Consider the following 16,909-nt stretch of genomic DNA (forward strand, 5'->3'; position numbering starts at 1 on the left):
TCTGTGTCCAAGAACAGAATGACCATTCCAACTCAAGTAACCGCTATTCAGACTCAACCTCTCTTGTATTCCATCATCAAGTTTAGCATTGTCCAATCCGGAAGCGGAGACAGTGATAGAGCGAGAGACAAAGAGGTAGAGAGGCACAGCAAGCAGGAGGAAAAGAAGGGAGGGCAGTAACCACAGCTAACCAGAGCCTACTTTACCTCCACTTCAGCCCAATGAATGAGTCGTGAACTGACTTATCGGCTACACAAACAGAACAAGGATTTATTAACAATATGTAGTTTATCTGGCCCATCAGCACACATGTGTTTGGTTGGGAGATTGTGTGCCAACGTTAGGAGATGGAGGGGGTAGAGAAAAAACAAAGAGGGAGGGGGTTAAAATCTCACAGTCAGGGAGGTGAATGGGTCCAGACAGATAAGTGAAGCGATAAGATGGACACTGACTAAACCAAACAATGACCAGTTTATTTCTGACCACTGGAGCTCCACAATAACTGCTTATCAACACCATATTTCCCTCCCTCTCTTCAGTGTCCCAGTCTGGGTCCCTGTGGTCCCACAGGCCCCGGTGCATTGCACACCAAGCCAGCCCTGTTCCTCACCCATGGAGTTGGCAAGACACCCAGTAAAGAAAACAGGCCAGGTCAATCCAGGACCAGAGTCTGAGTCTCTCTGCTTGGCTCTGGTTTGGTCCGGTTGGGGACAAAGGCCCAGCCAGCAAGTCTAATTAAAATACTGTCTGGGCCACATTAAAAAGGCTGGCTAGCTAATGATTAACACAGGCCACTTTTAATAGGAGAAAAAGAAGTCTTTAACCAGTGGAAGGGGCAACTGGTTAGACTGAGCACTGTATACATAGTCTATATTTCACCCACAGTTTGTGTGTTTTTGGCAAAGAATATCAGGTTTATTTAAAAAAAGTCACTATTTGTGTTTCTTGGTTCCAAGTGATTTGAGTGAAGTGGAAACTTGTAAGTATAAAAATAGCGCTGCCATGAGACGTTCACGCCCTGAAGCAGGCATTTTTTGACATCCTCTAAGTAATACGTCACAAGTTTCAGTTGGAAAATTATATACAGTGTCTCTCTGATGTGATATATGAATAACTCACCTGTTTGTGTCAACATCCGGCTGAATCCTGCAAAGAAAAGAAGACCTAATATTGAGATACTGAGCAGAAATTAACTTATCCTTCTCACTAACTTCCTTTTTAAACGCTGTACTTTGTTGAACATTCTAAGTTTAATGCAATATAACAACCCTATTTATATATATCAATATTCTATGTTAATGTATGCTTACATGACCCCTATAGTAGTGAGCCATCAACATGCATCACTATCACTGAGCTTTCTGTTAAACCACTATTTGAATCATGTACCACCTTAAAAAAAAACAAAAAAACAAGCAATAAAAAAGAAACTGCTCATGCAGATGGTTGATAATCCACATGGATGTTTTATGTTTGCATCTAAATCAAAGATTACACAGTCCTGTGCTGTTCAACTCTATCATTAGTAACAGTTTTCTTCAGGCTTTGAAACATCCACAGCCTGCATTTTCTTCTTCCATAGTATCTGCAAGGTTATTTTTTTAAACAACTCAGCAAAACATTAAATAAACTGAGACATACAATTTGCTTGTTGTCGTGTTGCTCTGTGAATAAATACACGTTAATTTAACTGGAAAAAAAAACAGTTTGACACTAGTTTTGATTAAAATGTTTCCATCTGCACTTTGACATCTCTCCTTTATTATCTAGCTCCAACCTAATTAAGCAGTCAACTAAAACAACTTTTCCCCTCATAAGTGGTTGTTTTGCCAGTGATGGCATGCCTTTATGTCAAGTTTATGTCACTCCTGCTCCTTTTTATGATTGCACGCTTTGACAGGAAAAACTCATAAAGCGGGTTTATTAACCTGGAGTCTGGGTCAGTTTATTTGACCGGGCTGGCTTTTAAAAACAGGAAGTTAAACCATCTCCTTCTTAGCCAGTAGCCATCCAAAATACACAAATACACGTATGAAAACATTTCTTTTGTTAGGTATTGTTGCTGGCTGGTAGTTAATATTTTTATGGATATCAATTACTGTAAAATGAATTTCAGACAAGCGGTTTTCTGTCTCTTTTTTATAAAAACATAGTTTGGCTCTGGAAGGACATTAGCAGTTTTAGTAAATTGTTTTAGCTATAACAAAAAAATTCCCACTTGTACCCTTGAAAAGTTTATATTTTGATTTTTTTTTTCCCACTTAAGCCTAGTTTGAATGTCTGTGGGCAGCAATGGGGACAAGTGAAGCTGTAAAGAGCTTGTAACCATGACTTCTAATCACCACTGAGACTGTAATGGCTTCCATCTGCCCTTCTGGAGACACCTGGCAGCCATCTTGGCTCTAAGAGGATCACAAGAGGGCCTCTGTTTACAGTGTGAAAATGAGAAACCAGTGCGTAACATCTCTCCCCATAATGCATGTAATGGCCTCATCTGTTTGTATGAACTAAACGATGATGATCTGTAAGACATTGACTAAACCACAGTCAAATGGATTTCTTTGTACTTCAAGTTATTGGAGCAATGACACAATGGTAATGACAGGGTTTGAAATACACACCATTTCCAAACAAGTATCATGCATACATTAGGGTTTTGTTGAGTGGGTTGTTTGTGGTGGGAACATGATGTGACCTTGATCTGACCCAAGTACTAGGTGTACTCTTTAAGTCTGGACTAAACTGTTTCTGTAGGCAGATGTGATTTGCGTTGGGATGCAGCAGAGTGTGCAAACTATAGCAGTTTGTGCAGTGCATTACAGTAGCACATGGCCAGTGTATCTTTTGGTAACTGGATTGGACATCGCAGACATGCTCCCTCCATGAATGTCTACGAACTCCAGATTTCATACGAACTGGAAGATTCGTACAAACCCCATCGTTGGTACCAATTTTTGTGACCTAGCCATTAAGTGCTCTTTCCTTGAAAATGACAACATCCATTTTTGGTCCGTTTTTCCATTTCTGTTAAGTAGTAACTTTCTTTTTTGTTATCAGGAAGCGAAAATGATAATCAGTTCTTTAAATTTAGTTAATCTGTTTTGACACCAAAAAAGAAAAACGCCTTGACATTGAATTTTAATTCCTCTATTTTAAAACAAAAATCAATTAACTACTAGTTTTTCTTTTGTTTCCGAAAAGAAAATCCAATTACCAAAAGATACACTGACCGTACATGACAACATTTAACATATATTGAACATATAAGATATATCAAGTGAATTAAATAGTGTAACTTTTCTTGGCATATTATCTAGATAATTAACCGTGGTAATGAGCAAATGCCAACTCTTGCATTGCTCCATGTGAAATTGTATAGCAATGTTTAGATTCAAGATTCAAGAAGTTTATTGTCATATACACAGCAGTACTGAGCAATGAAATTCTTACTTTGCCAGTTCCCTTCACACGAATAATGTAAACAGTTAAGCTAAGCTAAAATGAAATAAAGGAAATAAACTATGCAGTTAAAACAATTTAAACTAAACTAAAACACAATAAAGGAAATGTTATGGGCCTTCCTTCTAGCTTTACATCCTTGCAAGTGAACATTTACACATGGTTTGCATTTAGGTTCACATGAATGTTTCTCTGGGTAAAAATAAACTGAACCAATGGGAAAATGCTCAGTTTTTACAAACTTGTCAACATATTCACACACAATATCTGTGAAAATACCTATGGATCATTTCTTTATGTGAACATTCACTAACATTTGCTAGATTTCCCAAAGATATTCATCAGGTCATGTTTTTAACTCTGAAACCTATTATGAACAAAAGCTCGCACCACACAACAACAGCCTGACAAAAAACAACACACCAGTCAGTGAGTTTATGTGACGCAAACCCACGGAACAAAAAAAAACAAGGCATCAAGGCAGACAGAAGCTACAACAGAGGAGAAGCCTGCACTATATAGTACAGTGTTTTTCAACCTTGTGGTCGGGTTTCAACGTGGGGTCGCCTGGAATTCAAATGGGGTAGCCTGAAATTTCTAGTAATTGATTAAAATGAAAATAAAAACTTACTAATAAAAAATATATGGTGAGATATATGGTGAGTTGAGAGAGACAATCACAATACAAAAAAGACATGACAAACTCTGAAGTTGAAACTGAAGCACTGTGGTACTGTTTATCTTTCAAATGTTCATTGTGGTCAAGATTGTGCAGTTTTCTCATAATTCATAGTTTGACTTATTGTTTGTTCAGTATTAATTGTCAGCCTTGTCAATCCAAGCTGGACTGACTGTACATATCCTGACCAAGGAAAATAAAATTCTCACTTTGTGCAGTAATCTACACCTGGCTTTTCTGCCTCCGTCCATAATAATATACATTATGGGCCAGATCTACTAAAGGTTTGCGTGTATAAAAATGTGTGCAAACTCATTGCACACGCAAAAAAATGTCTAAACTAATTTACTAACAGTGCACACTAAGGACTGCGTCTTTCAAAGGTGCAAAATAGCGCGTCTGCCTCCAGTTAGTACATTAGCCACAATGAATATGCAATATGAAGCGTTTACATGCAATTGTGCGTGTGCTGGGAGGAGAAAATGTAAATATATTAATTTGGCACACACAAAGTGATTTATCAAACCCAAAAGCAATTTTGCTCATAGAAACTACATCTATATTTAACACGTCTCAAAGGGAGGTGCAAACAGTTTGTATGCATAATTCCGCATACATGGAAGTGGTTATCGTCACAAAAAGGAGACATCGAAATGATGAAAAAAAGGTACAGAGAACACATTTTTCACCCTCATGTGAACATTTCTGGAATGATTCTTTTCCACTTGATCTGCATTGTGATTGTGATTAAAAATATGCACCGACATTAGGCTACAGTGTTATGTGCGCAAAATTATGTGCGCCTGACAGTCAATCCAACCACCCCCCCCCCTCTAAAATGAAAAATAAATGAATGAATGAGTCATGAGTTTTCTATGACAAAACTCCACCAACTTTACATTTCCTTGCATCTGGACCATTTCAGCGCACTGTTACCATTAGTGCCAGCGTACCCCAGAGCAGTTTTTACAGCGTATTATCTCCATTTAAATAGGGCAGTCTCCAAGACTTTGCACCTGTTGTAATTTGCGCAAGCAATCTTTGTAAATCACCCGCAAACCACGGTTCAACCCCACACGCAAAGGTCTAGATTGTGCAAGCAAATGAATACACGCAAATTGGGATCTTAGTAGATCTGGCCCTATATAGCCTAAATGTTCTCTAAAATGAATGTTTATTTGCAATACAGTATAGCAAACTATTACATGATCAAAAACAAATTAATTTTAGCAAAAAAAAATGTCTCCTTTTTGAATGTCTGGGGTCGCCCGAAATTTGTGATGTTAAAATGGGGTCACGAGCCAAAAAAGTTTAGGAACTACTGACATAGTGAATAATGAGTGACGCAGACACAGCCTTTGTGTACATGAGAGGAAGAAAGCCCCATGTTGGAAACAGATTTAACAGTCATGTAGCTTGTTGTTTATAGTTAGGTTTGTTATGTATTCCCTTGAATAACTCTGCAGACCAATTAAAAGCTTTTTAGTGGAGGTTAGAGGTTTTCAGAGAGAATATTTTATTATTAGAGAAAACATAGTGAAGTACTCCTGCTAGAAGTTCTAAAAACTCCACCTGTTTTGCTTTATTCACCACAACTCCCAGCAGTGAGCAGGGTACAAATCCTGTTGTGTGTGAAAGTCCCATAAACTGACTGATCCTGCCGCTTATCCTTCACATCGTAACTTACAGAGAGGATTTTATTCAGTGTTTACCTATATTATTTATACACAGTTCTTAAAAATATGACAAAACTAACAGTCAACACAAAAGAAGGCATCTAATATTTCTAAGGCAACCGCCAGTCACAGTGTTATTCATCACAGACTTGTTTTGGTTATTTTAATCCCCTGAATGTGAAACCAAATCTAACTTTTACAGAAATAATACACTTTCAAAGCGTCTAAGGCAGAATGACATCATTTCACAGCCCTCAATACACATTATTCATCAGAGAAAATGGTACTTAAATGAAGAGAACATTCACTTCATTGGATAGCCTGCACTGCCAGCTGGCCTCAAACTACATTAACAGGGTCAAAGATAACTTCACAGTATTTTAAGAAATGCAAAAACGTGCTCAAAAAGTGTTGGAGCCTGCAGGTGTGAGGACATGTATAAAAGTTTTTCTAATACGAATCCAAAATGAAGTCAGTGGGATCGAGCGTCAGTGCTTTTATGTTCGATCTTCCCCTTCTGGTCCAAGGTGTTCAAAGAAAGTCAGTTAATAGAGTTATAACGGGTTTTCTTTGAAAAACATGTTACAGGGGTGTGCTGGATGACACCTTTGACATTATTTTGGACAGTATCACTCTACATTAGAACAATAGTGCGTGTTTGATTGTTTTACCGTCAACACTCCCTCTTGGCTCCTCCAGGAAGTACGACACATCTTTCTTTTCCACAGAGTCATCAATGTGATCGTAGGTGATCTGGGGGATCGACAAAGCCCTCTCTGTGGAAACTGGCATGGAGCCATTACCTCGGGACTTTAACCTCCTCTTGGTCCCTTTTTTCTGAGAGGAAAAGAAAATATCAACCAAGATATTGACAATGAAATGTGTCAGGATTTCACAGAGAAACTGATTCAGAGAGGGAGCAGGAGATCACAGTGCATAAAGACTGAAAACAGTTATTAAACATTCCAATGAAATTATATTAATTCATATTTGCATTATGGACATCAGTGACATGCTGATTGCCAATTCATGAAAAACCTGCATGTCTGGATTAGAAAAACTACTAGGATCATCAAACTTAACAGTGTCTGTATTTATAGCGCTATATGTCACCATTTCAAGCGATGTTTTCGAAATAAAATGCACTGACACCTGGGCTTTTCATGTCCCTATTTTGGTCCTATTTTTGTCCCCAATATTTTATTAAAAATGCATTGATTTTGGGATGGCTCAGAGCAAGAATTTTTTTTTTTTTTTTTTGCATTTATCTGAGGTCATCATTAGGTACATCCTGGGGGGGAAACAGGTATAAATTTCTCTTTTATTATTGGGTCTAAAAAGCTGGCAAAATGCCAGGTACCAGAATGTACCCAGTTTCATAGATGCACCCATAGGAAAATACCGTAAATACCTGATTTTCAGTTTTGTTTCACAACAAAAGAGCAGCTATGACATCACAGTGCTGCTAATCGAGTCCTACTAAGAAAGCAACAACTTCCTGAGTTGTTGCTGATCTTTTGTTTTAATTATTTTATTTTTTTACGTATGTACTTTTAACCCATAAAGACCCAAACAGCCACCAGTGACCAAAAGCATCTACTGATGTAAAATATTTAATGACTGTTGATCCATTAATCCTATCAATACATGTAAATAATTGGTGTAAAATGCAGTTTGTCATCTTTTCATGGTCATCAGATATGACCCATTTGGACGTTCAGCTCCATAGTGAACATGGAAACACCGTCATCTTCTACAACACTGATTCACCAGTAAAACCATGGAGTTGGATCAGTGACAGTGGATGGAGACACTTGGTTTATGTTCAATTAATGATATATTTTGCTGAAGGAGTCTTTTTTTTTTTTCAGTTTTCTCTGTTTTTGATATAATAACTCTCAACTTTAATCTGAGCTTTAATGAACATCTATATTATTAGTAAATTAAATACAGGAAAATACCTGATTTTCACTGAAAAAACACAAAATAAAGAAGATAACATTACAATAAATGGTGATAAATTACTTAAGAAATGTAAAATTCAGAGAAAAATCTATTTGGGAATTGCCACAAACGTAGCACTGGGTCTTTATGAGTTCATTGAGTTTGATGGTTTAGATACAGCAGCTGTACAGCAGTTCATTCCAAATATCCGACGTTTGATTGACTCATTAGGACAGAGTGAAGGGTTGGAAGTGAGTGTAATAAGAGAAAAAAAGGGAGAGGCTTCAGATGGAAGGACAAGAATAAAGTGTAAAAGACTTAAGAGGAAGATGATAAAAGCTGGAGGTGACCACAAAGGGATCAACAAACACAAACAAATGTTCCAAGGAATAGGAAAGATAAAAAAAAAGTCAGACAAAATATACAGAAAAAGGACGCTGAGGATGTGGAGGAGGAATGGAATGGGTAAAATAAAAACATCTGAAGAGAGAAGAATGGGAAAAAGACTGAGAAAGGAAAGTTAGTGGAGAAAGTCACATGCTGGAACAGAAAAGAGCGGAAGCAGCCTTCATTCTCCCCAATACATGTGGGTTCAATGCTACACAAAGATTTTTTTGTTGTTGTTCTACTAGACAAAGGTTTACTCCCATGAGAAAGGCGGCGGTGACATCATCTCAACTGACTGAGTCTTTGTCCGGTCGAGACAAAGGCCTCGAGTCATCCTGGTGGAGTCAACGGCGGGGTGGAGGACTGGACGGGGTTTCTGTGTGCAGCTATGTGTGAGTTTTGTGTTACGTTTGTGAGTCCTTCCACGTGTATATGTTTGTGGGAACTTAATGTGCCCTTTTATGCCGTATGGCTTTGGCGAAACATAGTTAATATTGTTGTGAAAGGTGAACTGTGCTGTGTGGGCCAGACATATGCAAATCCAGCCTCAAGTATCACACTCTGGCGGGTTTGTCTGACAATGCTCTTTTTGTAGAGTTCTTCATGTTCTACACCTCAAGGTTCAAAGGATTACTTCAAGTCTGATGATGAAGGCTCTTTTTCCCCCATATATGACACAAGGTTATAATAGTTTTGGATTTTTCATATAGTTTAGTTTTATTTAGTTTGGGCTTTTTTTTCTCTAATTCAGTTAGTTTTAATTTATTTTTAGAGCAGGTTTGCTAGTTTTTATTAGTTTTTGTTATTTTCTAAATGCTTAGTTTTAGTTTAGTTTTAGTTTTTTTAATATCTTTTATCTTCTTTGCCGTCATATTCACATAAATCCCAGACAGGACTCTGCTGTTTTCTCCCACCTTTAGTTTCCACGTTTCCAGGTAGAGTGAGGACGACAGGCTAATGTAAAACACAAGTGACCAGACGTGACGGACTGTTAAATATCATATGGTGCCAGCAGCTAAAATTGCTTGAGGGAAATAAGTCAATTTCGTATGAATCTGACATTGACAAAGATGAAAACTATGGGAATTTTATCCATAATTTTTATATGTTTTAGTTAGTTTTGAAAACACACAATACAGTTTCAGTTAGTTATCATTTTTTTTCTTTTAATTATAGTTTTTATTTATTTCAGTTAATGAAAATGTTTTTACAATTCTAGTTTTCGTCATTTCGTTAGTGTTTGTTAACGATAATAACCTTGATATGACACCATAAATTGAAAATGTCGCTCTGAAACTAAACAAGATGTTTAACCTAAGTTTATACAGGTTTTTTGCAGGTATCAGCAAATTTAATTTAATGCCTTTTAAAGCCATTTTTAATGCCACTTTAACCCTTTCATGCATAGTGGTCACTCCAGTGGACAGTTCTTCTACAGCTGTTCTCTTATATATTCATGGGTTTTGTTGTTTTAGTTCCATATCAGCCAACCCAGTGGACACTTACGCATCGTCTCATAAACTGCAATTCATACCATTATTGTAACTTTGCTGTTCTTGATTGGTTCTTGAGTGGTAATCAATTGTTAATATTTATTTTTTGCATATTATCTCCATGAAGTGAGTAATAACTAGTATTAGAATATGTTAAAATGTGAGAAAACATCAGATTAGCTGCATTAAACATGGTTTCATTTCACTGTTTTCATATCACTTCATGATATTGGGTTTTAAACACATATTTTTTTGCTTCAAGAATAAAATTCATGGTGTAGCTGAGTGGACATTTTTGTAACACCATGAAAAACAGGTTGATTTAAAAAAAAGTTCAATCACATTGGGTTTTTTTTCATTCCTAAAGAAGAATAAAAACACTCAGGAAAAAAAATCTTGATTAAGGTTCTCATAATTCATGCATGAAAGGGTTAAACAAATTTAATGCCCATGTCCAACTGCAGACAGAGTTTTTTGACGGTTTGCCTTCGACAGGCTTTAACCGGGTTCAGAATAGTTCCTCCTCCAATCGACTCTCCTGAAACTCGCATTTTCCCATTTTTGCGACATTTGCTAATGTTCCCTCCACTCTTTTGCCAAGGCATGAGCATGCTCACAGCACGTTACATTCCAAGTATCCAGTGTCATGACTTGGTGTATCGGCCATAAACAATAGCCAATTAACCCTATAACACTAAACGTGTCATATTTGATACATGAGTTTTTGAAGCCCTCTACATGATCAATGTGATTTTTTTTTTCTTGAATAACCTGATGTATACAATTAGATACATGCAATACACAGATAATCCACCAAGGGGGAGGAATTCATTCACCAGAGGCCTTTCCAGTGACACTACAAGATTGTCATTAATGAGGAAGGAGGCAGAACTTTGCCAGTTTTGAAAAGGAATTACCAATTTGTTTTGTGCTATATTATGCTTTTGTTTGTTCAAAATTAATAATATTTGAGCATAGAGACCCGGTGTATCAAATATGATACAAAATTGAAACTCATACATGAAAACTGATATTTAAAAAAAAAAAAAAAAAAAGTTTTGGGTTGTTCAGAAGGCCCAATAAATGCTCCAGTTTCAAAGAACTGGAATTTTCTGTCAATGATTTAATGGTTCAGGCTTTACAGGGTTAAAGGGTTCCGCCTGCCAGTCATCACACTATACTTCCAATCAAAATTATTAAATGTTTATATAATCTAAATAAATCGTGAATAACAATGTGTTTTTCCATCAAGTGTATTTAATTTTTTAATGCCTCTGGACATCGAATTTAAGGCTTTTTAATGCCATTTAAGGCCTTAATTTTCACAAAATCTATTTCATGATTATTAATGCTTTTTAATGACCTGTAGAAACCCTGTTATAGACTGGATGTTGCTGGGGTTTTATAGTAGATCAAAAATTTCAAAAAATTTTAAATAATGCAAAAAAGAGGGATACAGAGAGAAAGGCACAATAAATCCTGAATGAAAACAGACTTACTTCATATCTTAAAGATATCAAGTGGTTTCTAGTTAAAACACAAAGAATTAATCCCAAATGAAAGCTATAAGCAAATTTCAGACCCAAAGTTTGACATTTGCATACCGATATGTTCAGTTTCCTGAGGTTAGGATTGTTGTGGTCCGAGTCCACTGTGGTGACAGCCTCTGGAGTCAGGACATACATTTTCCATGTCACTGCACAGCCATTTGGTTTCTCTGCTGCGTAGCACCTCCAGAGTGTCTGAGGATAAAGACACAGAGTGAATATTATATCTACTAAGCATCTATTTACTTCGACCAACAGTAATGTCAACCAAACTTTGTATTATACTAGTGACTGAAGCAGCAACACAAGCTACAAATTTTGATGTTTTCTCATTTTGTATAAAAATCACATGTAGAATGTTCTTCATATGGACTCCACAATATCTCTACATGTTGTCATTTTTTCCTGTACGTTTGTTTCAAGTTGTAAGTAAGTAAGTAAAGCTTTATTTATATAGCACTTTTTAAAACATGTTACAAAGCACTTCACATAAAGGAGAGAAAGATCAAATCAAATCAAATTTTAAGCCAATTTACAGAAACCCAACAGAATCCTCCAGGAGCAAACACTTATGACTGGTGACAGTTGTTCAGGTATTTATACTTGTGCTGTCTCATTATTAACTCGGCACCTTTAAAGCATGTTTCAATGGGAGGAACCTATTGATCAGTTTTATTTATTGAAATCAAAGATGGTCATAATAGAACATAATAGTTTGATTGCACAATATACAATTTATTTCAAAATAAACAAATAAATGAATTCTTTATACACATTGGTGCTTCTGTTCTGCTATCATCTAACCTTTTTCCAAATCTTGTACCAGTTGTGATTGCTGTGATTGCTTGTTTTTGGTGTAAGGCCATGACTCTTCCTGCCTGTGACCATCAAACTGTGTAACTCCACCTTATAATATACCATACACCATAATTATACTTACACACAACAATATTTGTACGCATTTGTTATGTATATTTCTTAATTATCATATTGATATTATATTGTCTAGTACACGTACAAATTGCTGTTCTAATTTTGTGTCTTAATAGTGTTTTATATTTAGTAGGGTCATCAAAATTAACGTGATCATGTGGATTAATCCATCATCATGATTAATCTGATTAAAATTTTTAATGCAATTAACCCATCTGCAGCACAGAATGACTCTGAATGTCGCTGACCACGCATTTTGGGCAGTTAATCCAAGTAGTGTTAGCATTGCGCCTGCCCAAGTGGGCAGTTGATCCAGTAGTGACAGGTAGCAGAACCAACCCATAAAGATGGAAGACACTGAACAGCACATTGGGCCTCTGGATGGAAATATGAGTATTAAAAAACCAAGACAGAACAGTTGTTTTACTGAAACTGAAGGTGTTTAACAAACATGTTAAGTGCATATATATTCCCTTCTTTCTTGAGTCTGTTTGCTCATGCAAAATGAATGCAATTAATATTAAAAATGAATGATATTTAATTGTGATTAATTGAAATTAATCCACAGCCACTCTGTGATTAATCCAATTAAAATTTTAATCGATTACCAGCGCTAATATTATATATATTTGTCTTTTTCTGTTGTACTGATAATTTCTTTCTTGCTACTTTTTATTATACTTGAATGGAGTGACTGTGACACCCAATAGTTAAGTAGAAATTTGAACAAATAATCATGTTTCAGTCACGCTTCAGTTTAATACTGAATGTGCAAACCGAAGACAGTGGCTGACGTAATACCTGGATTAGAGAGGCTGCAGCAGGAATCTGTCTATTGAAGTGCTTCTGTCTTTGCTTCTGCTGGACCTTCAAAGCAAACCCTGAGCCCAAGATACCCTGAGAGAAAAAAAATACATTCAGCTGTATCTGTATCTGAAGTACACAGACTTAAACATAAAAAAGGACTGGACAAGTCTTACTGAGATTAGCTATAAATGAAAATGTGATGGTTTCATAATTCCCAAGATCACAATTTAAAGTATATTTACAGCAGGCAGAGCAAAGAAGGAGATAGCGAAGACACTGAAACAGGAGGCGATGGCTTTGCCTATCCACGTCTGAGGAATCTTGTCTCCATAGCCAATTGTGGTAACAGTCACCTAAAACAGAGGAAATAATAGCTGTTATATTTGTTTACGAGGACTGGCATTGGTTCAGAAGAGTTAAAGCTACAATATGTTGAAAATAAATTCACACAATAAACAAAATTCTATTTGTCGAGAAAAACCCCTTAACCCCTGATGTGTCTGTGGTGATCATTCTGAAAGTATGATTTATTTTAACCCATAAAGACCCAAACAGCCACTGGTGACCAAAAGCATATACTGTTCTTAAATGTTTAATACCTGTTGGTCCACTAATCCTGTCAATACATGTAAATAATTGGTGTAAAATGCAGTTTGTCATCTTTTCATGGTCATCAGATATGACTCACTTGGAAGTTCAGAGGCTCCATAGTGAACGTGAACATTTTCTACAACATTGATTCACCAGTAAAACCCATGGAGTTGGATCAGTGACAGTGGATGGAGACACTTGGTTTATATTTTGTTGAAAAAGTCACTTTTTCTTCAGTTTTCTGTGTTTCTGATATAATAACCCTCAACTTTAATCTGAGCTTTTCTGAACATCTACATGATCAGAGACTTAAATATAGACAAATACATGATTTACACTGAAAAAACACAAAATGCAGAGGATAATATTGTAATAAATGGTGATAAATCACTGACGAAAGGTTAAATACAGAGAAAAATTCATTTGGGAAATGCCACAAAAGTAGCACTGGGTCTTTATGGGTTAAATATTCATAAAAATTCAACCATTTGCTCAATAGGAAACATTTCAAAATGTGCTGATAGAATAGACCCTGTTCTTTCCATAGACATCCGAGTCATATTTGTAATGGAAGGCAAAGCACAGAGCAGTGAGTGAGACTGACTCGCTACAAAAATAGACGGTTTGGGCTTTTTTTATTTATTTTTTTTTACACTATTTTCATTGTTGTTTTCTGTTTTTACTGTTGTTTATTGTTTGTGTTTTTACCAAGTTTTGATGGTGTAACTGCTTTTTGGAGTTCAACTAAGTGCCAAAAAGCAGCTGGACTGATTTAGAAAAACAGAGCCCCAAAACAAAAACTACTGGGCCAAAACTCTAATACTTGCTGTGGTTCAGTGTGTTCAAGTTCACAGTTCATGTTAAACATCCTCAGTCTCTTACTGATGTACATTTTGAGCACCTTATTTAGTAAAAACCTGTAAAACTCCAATTCTTTTCTTTGTCTTTTTCTGTCATTATACCCTGTTTTGACCTAAAACACACAGTAAAGCAAAACCATGGAAGAAAAGGAACACAAACATATACTCACAGCAACTTTTATGACACTTCTACAGACATTAGTTCCAAGCAACCCCATTTTATTGAAACAATGTCTCAGGGGCTAAAGGGCTAAGTAGTGCAAATTAAGCTTTATCACAGCAGTCAGTGACAGGACTTACAGTAACTATAACTTAGTTATCAACTTTCTGGCCCTGATCCACAACTGTCAGCCATGCTCAGGGCATTCAAGGCTCTGCTCTCCTCAAAGGAAATAAGCTTCCTAACCACTAATCCTCAGTGAGTGTAGGAATTTGCTGGGGTGAGAGGAGGAAACAAATACCTCTTGCATTTGCATGTACATCTACAACTCTGAAAGGCGTGCCAATTCTGACACATTCAGAACACACTTGGCTTACAGAGGGTGTCTATGGGATATCGCTGCGTGAGCCGCCGCTGTGCGCTAACACAAAGCGGCTGATGTAAGGTGAGATACTTAAAAGGGCTTTAGGAGTAGAAAAGAAGAAGCAGAGCCAGGGAGGGTGGGTGGGTGGGTGTATATTGGGAGTGGGTGGTGTAGCGAGGGATTTAATCCTTCATCCACAAATCCGATGACTAAACAATGTCCTCCTGACCATCAGAGTGGAATGGTCTACTCAAAAACAGCCCTTTCACTCAAATTGCAGAGTTATAGTCAGAGTGTGTGGCAGACGCCTCTTCATGTCTATACAAAGGTCACAGCCCGGTTTCAAAAGACAAGTTGTGAGCATGTGTGTATTACACTGCAGGAAAAGACAGAGTGCTGTTTGCATGAATGAGAGATCTGAAAAATGAGAGAAGGGGATATGAAGCATCGCACTGGCATGTCCTCCAGCTGTGCCCTGCACCTGCACATCCCAATGTGGAAAATCACACCAAGAGGATGAATACACACTGGGAAAGCTCGTATCCTCCAATCATTGGCCACACACACACAAACATGTCCAAGCCTATGAACAACACATCATGACTCTCAAGTTTACAGTTTCAGAAAAACAAAAAGGTGCAAATCCCCAACCATGATTCTTTTTCTGTGATTGTTAACAGAGCAACACAAATAACAGCTTTTCGTCATCTTTCTATAGGGCATGAGGAGCTCCATGACCCTTATAACCCTCGTTACATAAAGGTAGTAATCCCACAATTAAAGTTTTAATTAAAGGAACTGACACTTTATATTGGTGCTCTAAAAGTTCTTTGAGCCAAAGAACCCAGAGGTGAATGGTTTATTACCGTTTCTTTGTGGCATGCTGATCCTCTGCACAAGGCTGACATAGGTTTCTCATTACTCTGCGCTTTCAATTCAAATGTTTAATTAACTGCTGTGGAAACCTGAGCCTCCTCACAGAGGGAAAAAAGGCAAAACCAGCTCTGCACATGAAAAAACATCAACACACCTGCCTCTACTGTGTGTCAAGTGTTGCAGCAACACATGCAAGCAACGTGAATAACCAATGAGAAGAATAAAAACAAAAGGTGGTTGATAACTGGTCTACCCTGGGTGGCTGGCCACCTCTGTTTTCCAGTTCAGACTCCACTTGAAGGTTCATTGTACTGATAACTCGTTACAGAGAATAATCTTTGGTGTTAATGTGTTGCAGTGTTTAAAGAATGTAAGCTATGCCAGGGTATTGAAACAGCACTTAAAGATCCCAGTTGTAAAACGTGTGAAAATTTTCTGTACATGATCGCAGGTGGTATTTTGCATAATTCTGTTTAATTTCGCTGCCTTACCACGCCCCACCAGAGGGCATCAGCGTAGCTAGAGAAGCCGGTCTTGCCCTCCTCATCCACAGCATCCTTCTCCGCCAAGTACACAAAGTAGGAGGAAAAGATTAGACCCAGAAAGCCAATGTACAAGGTGGTGATCAGCTCCTGAAAAACATGATAAAAGAGTGTTGAATATATTGATACAGGATTGTTCTTCTGTGACACATAGATTCAAATCAGTTAATAGACATCTTTGTCATTCTGTGTTTTCTTCTTTTCTTTTCTGTCAGAACTTGGCACCTCCACCCACATAAATATATAAACTGAACCACAGCAGGTCACACCTTCACCATCTAAAATCCGCTACTCATCTTTTTTCTGTATATAAGACATAATAACTGCCAACATTCATATTCAGAGAGTTTTGTGTCTTAATGATAGACGCTATGAGAGCACTTCAGATTTGATCTCCTCCTGGCAACTGGCTGCAGTATAGGTAATAAATCCTGCCTCCTCCATATCGTTTGTGGAGACAACAGCCAAAAACTAAATCCTCAAATTACATATCTAATAAATTTTCCCGAACACTAACTTCAGATTTTTTGAGAACATTTCATGGAGTTGATTTCTCTACAATTGTCATTTCTTTCTTTCTGCTTGTTTTTT

The 16,909-nt window shown here is 37.1% G+C and overlaps 1 protein-coding gene across 3 annotated transcripts in view; it reads right to left on the reverse strand.

Annotated features, from left to right (window-relative positions):
- The window catches only part of kcnq1.2 (potassium voltage-gated channel, KQT-like subfamily, member 1.2), a 274,383-nt gene that overhangs the window by 212,538 nt on the left and 44,936 nt on the right, over positions 1-16,909 (reverse strand). For 2 of the 3 annotated variants that reach the window (XM_030136301.1, XM_030136299.1), the window contains exons 7-12: positions 16,268-16,408; positions 13,168-13,278; positions 12,920-13,015; positions 11,243-11,380; positions 6,486-6,651; positions 1,120-1,146 (exon numbers count right to left, since the gene is read on the reverse strand). In XM_030136301.1, coding sequence (XP_029992161.1) covers positions 1,120-1,146; positions 6,486-6,651; positions 11,243-11,380; positions 12,920-13,015; positions 13,168-13,278; positions 16,268-16,408 — 679 coding nt within the window. The remainder of the gene's footprint in view (positions 1-1,119; positions 1,147-6,485; positions 6,652-11,242; positions 11,381-12,919; positions 13,016-13,167; positions 13,279-16,267; positions 16,409-16,909) is intronic. The other variant, XM_030136300.1, reaches the window with a different exon arrangement.

The sequence above is a fragment of the Sphaeramia orbicularis genome, chromosome 6, assembly GCF_902148855.1.
Source record: "Sphaeramia orbicularis chromosome 6, fSphaOr1.1, whole genome shotgun sequence".
NCBI classification, from domain to species: Eukaryota; Metazoa; Chordata; class Actinopteri; order Kurtiformes; family Apogonidae; genus Sphaeramia; species Sphaeramia orbicularis.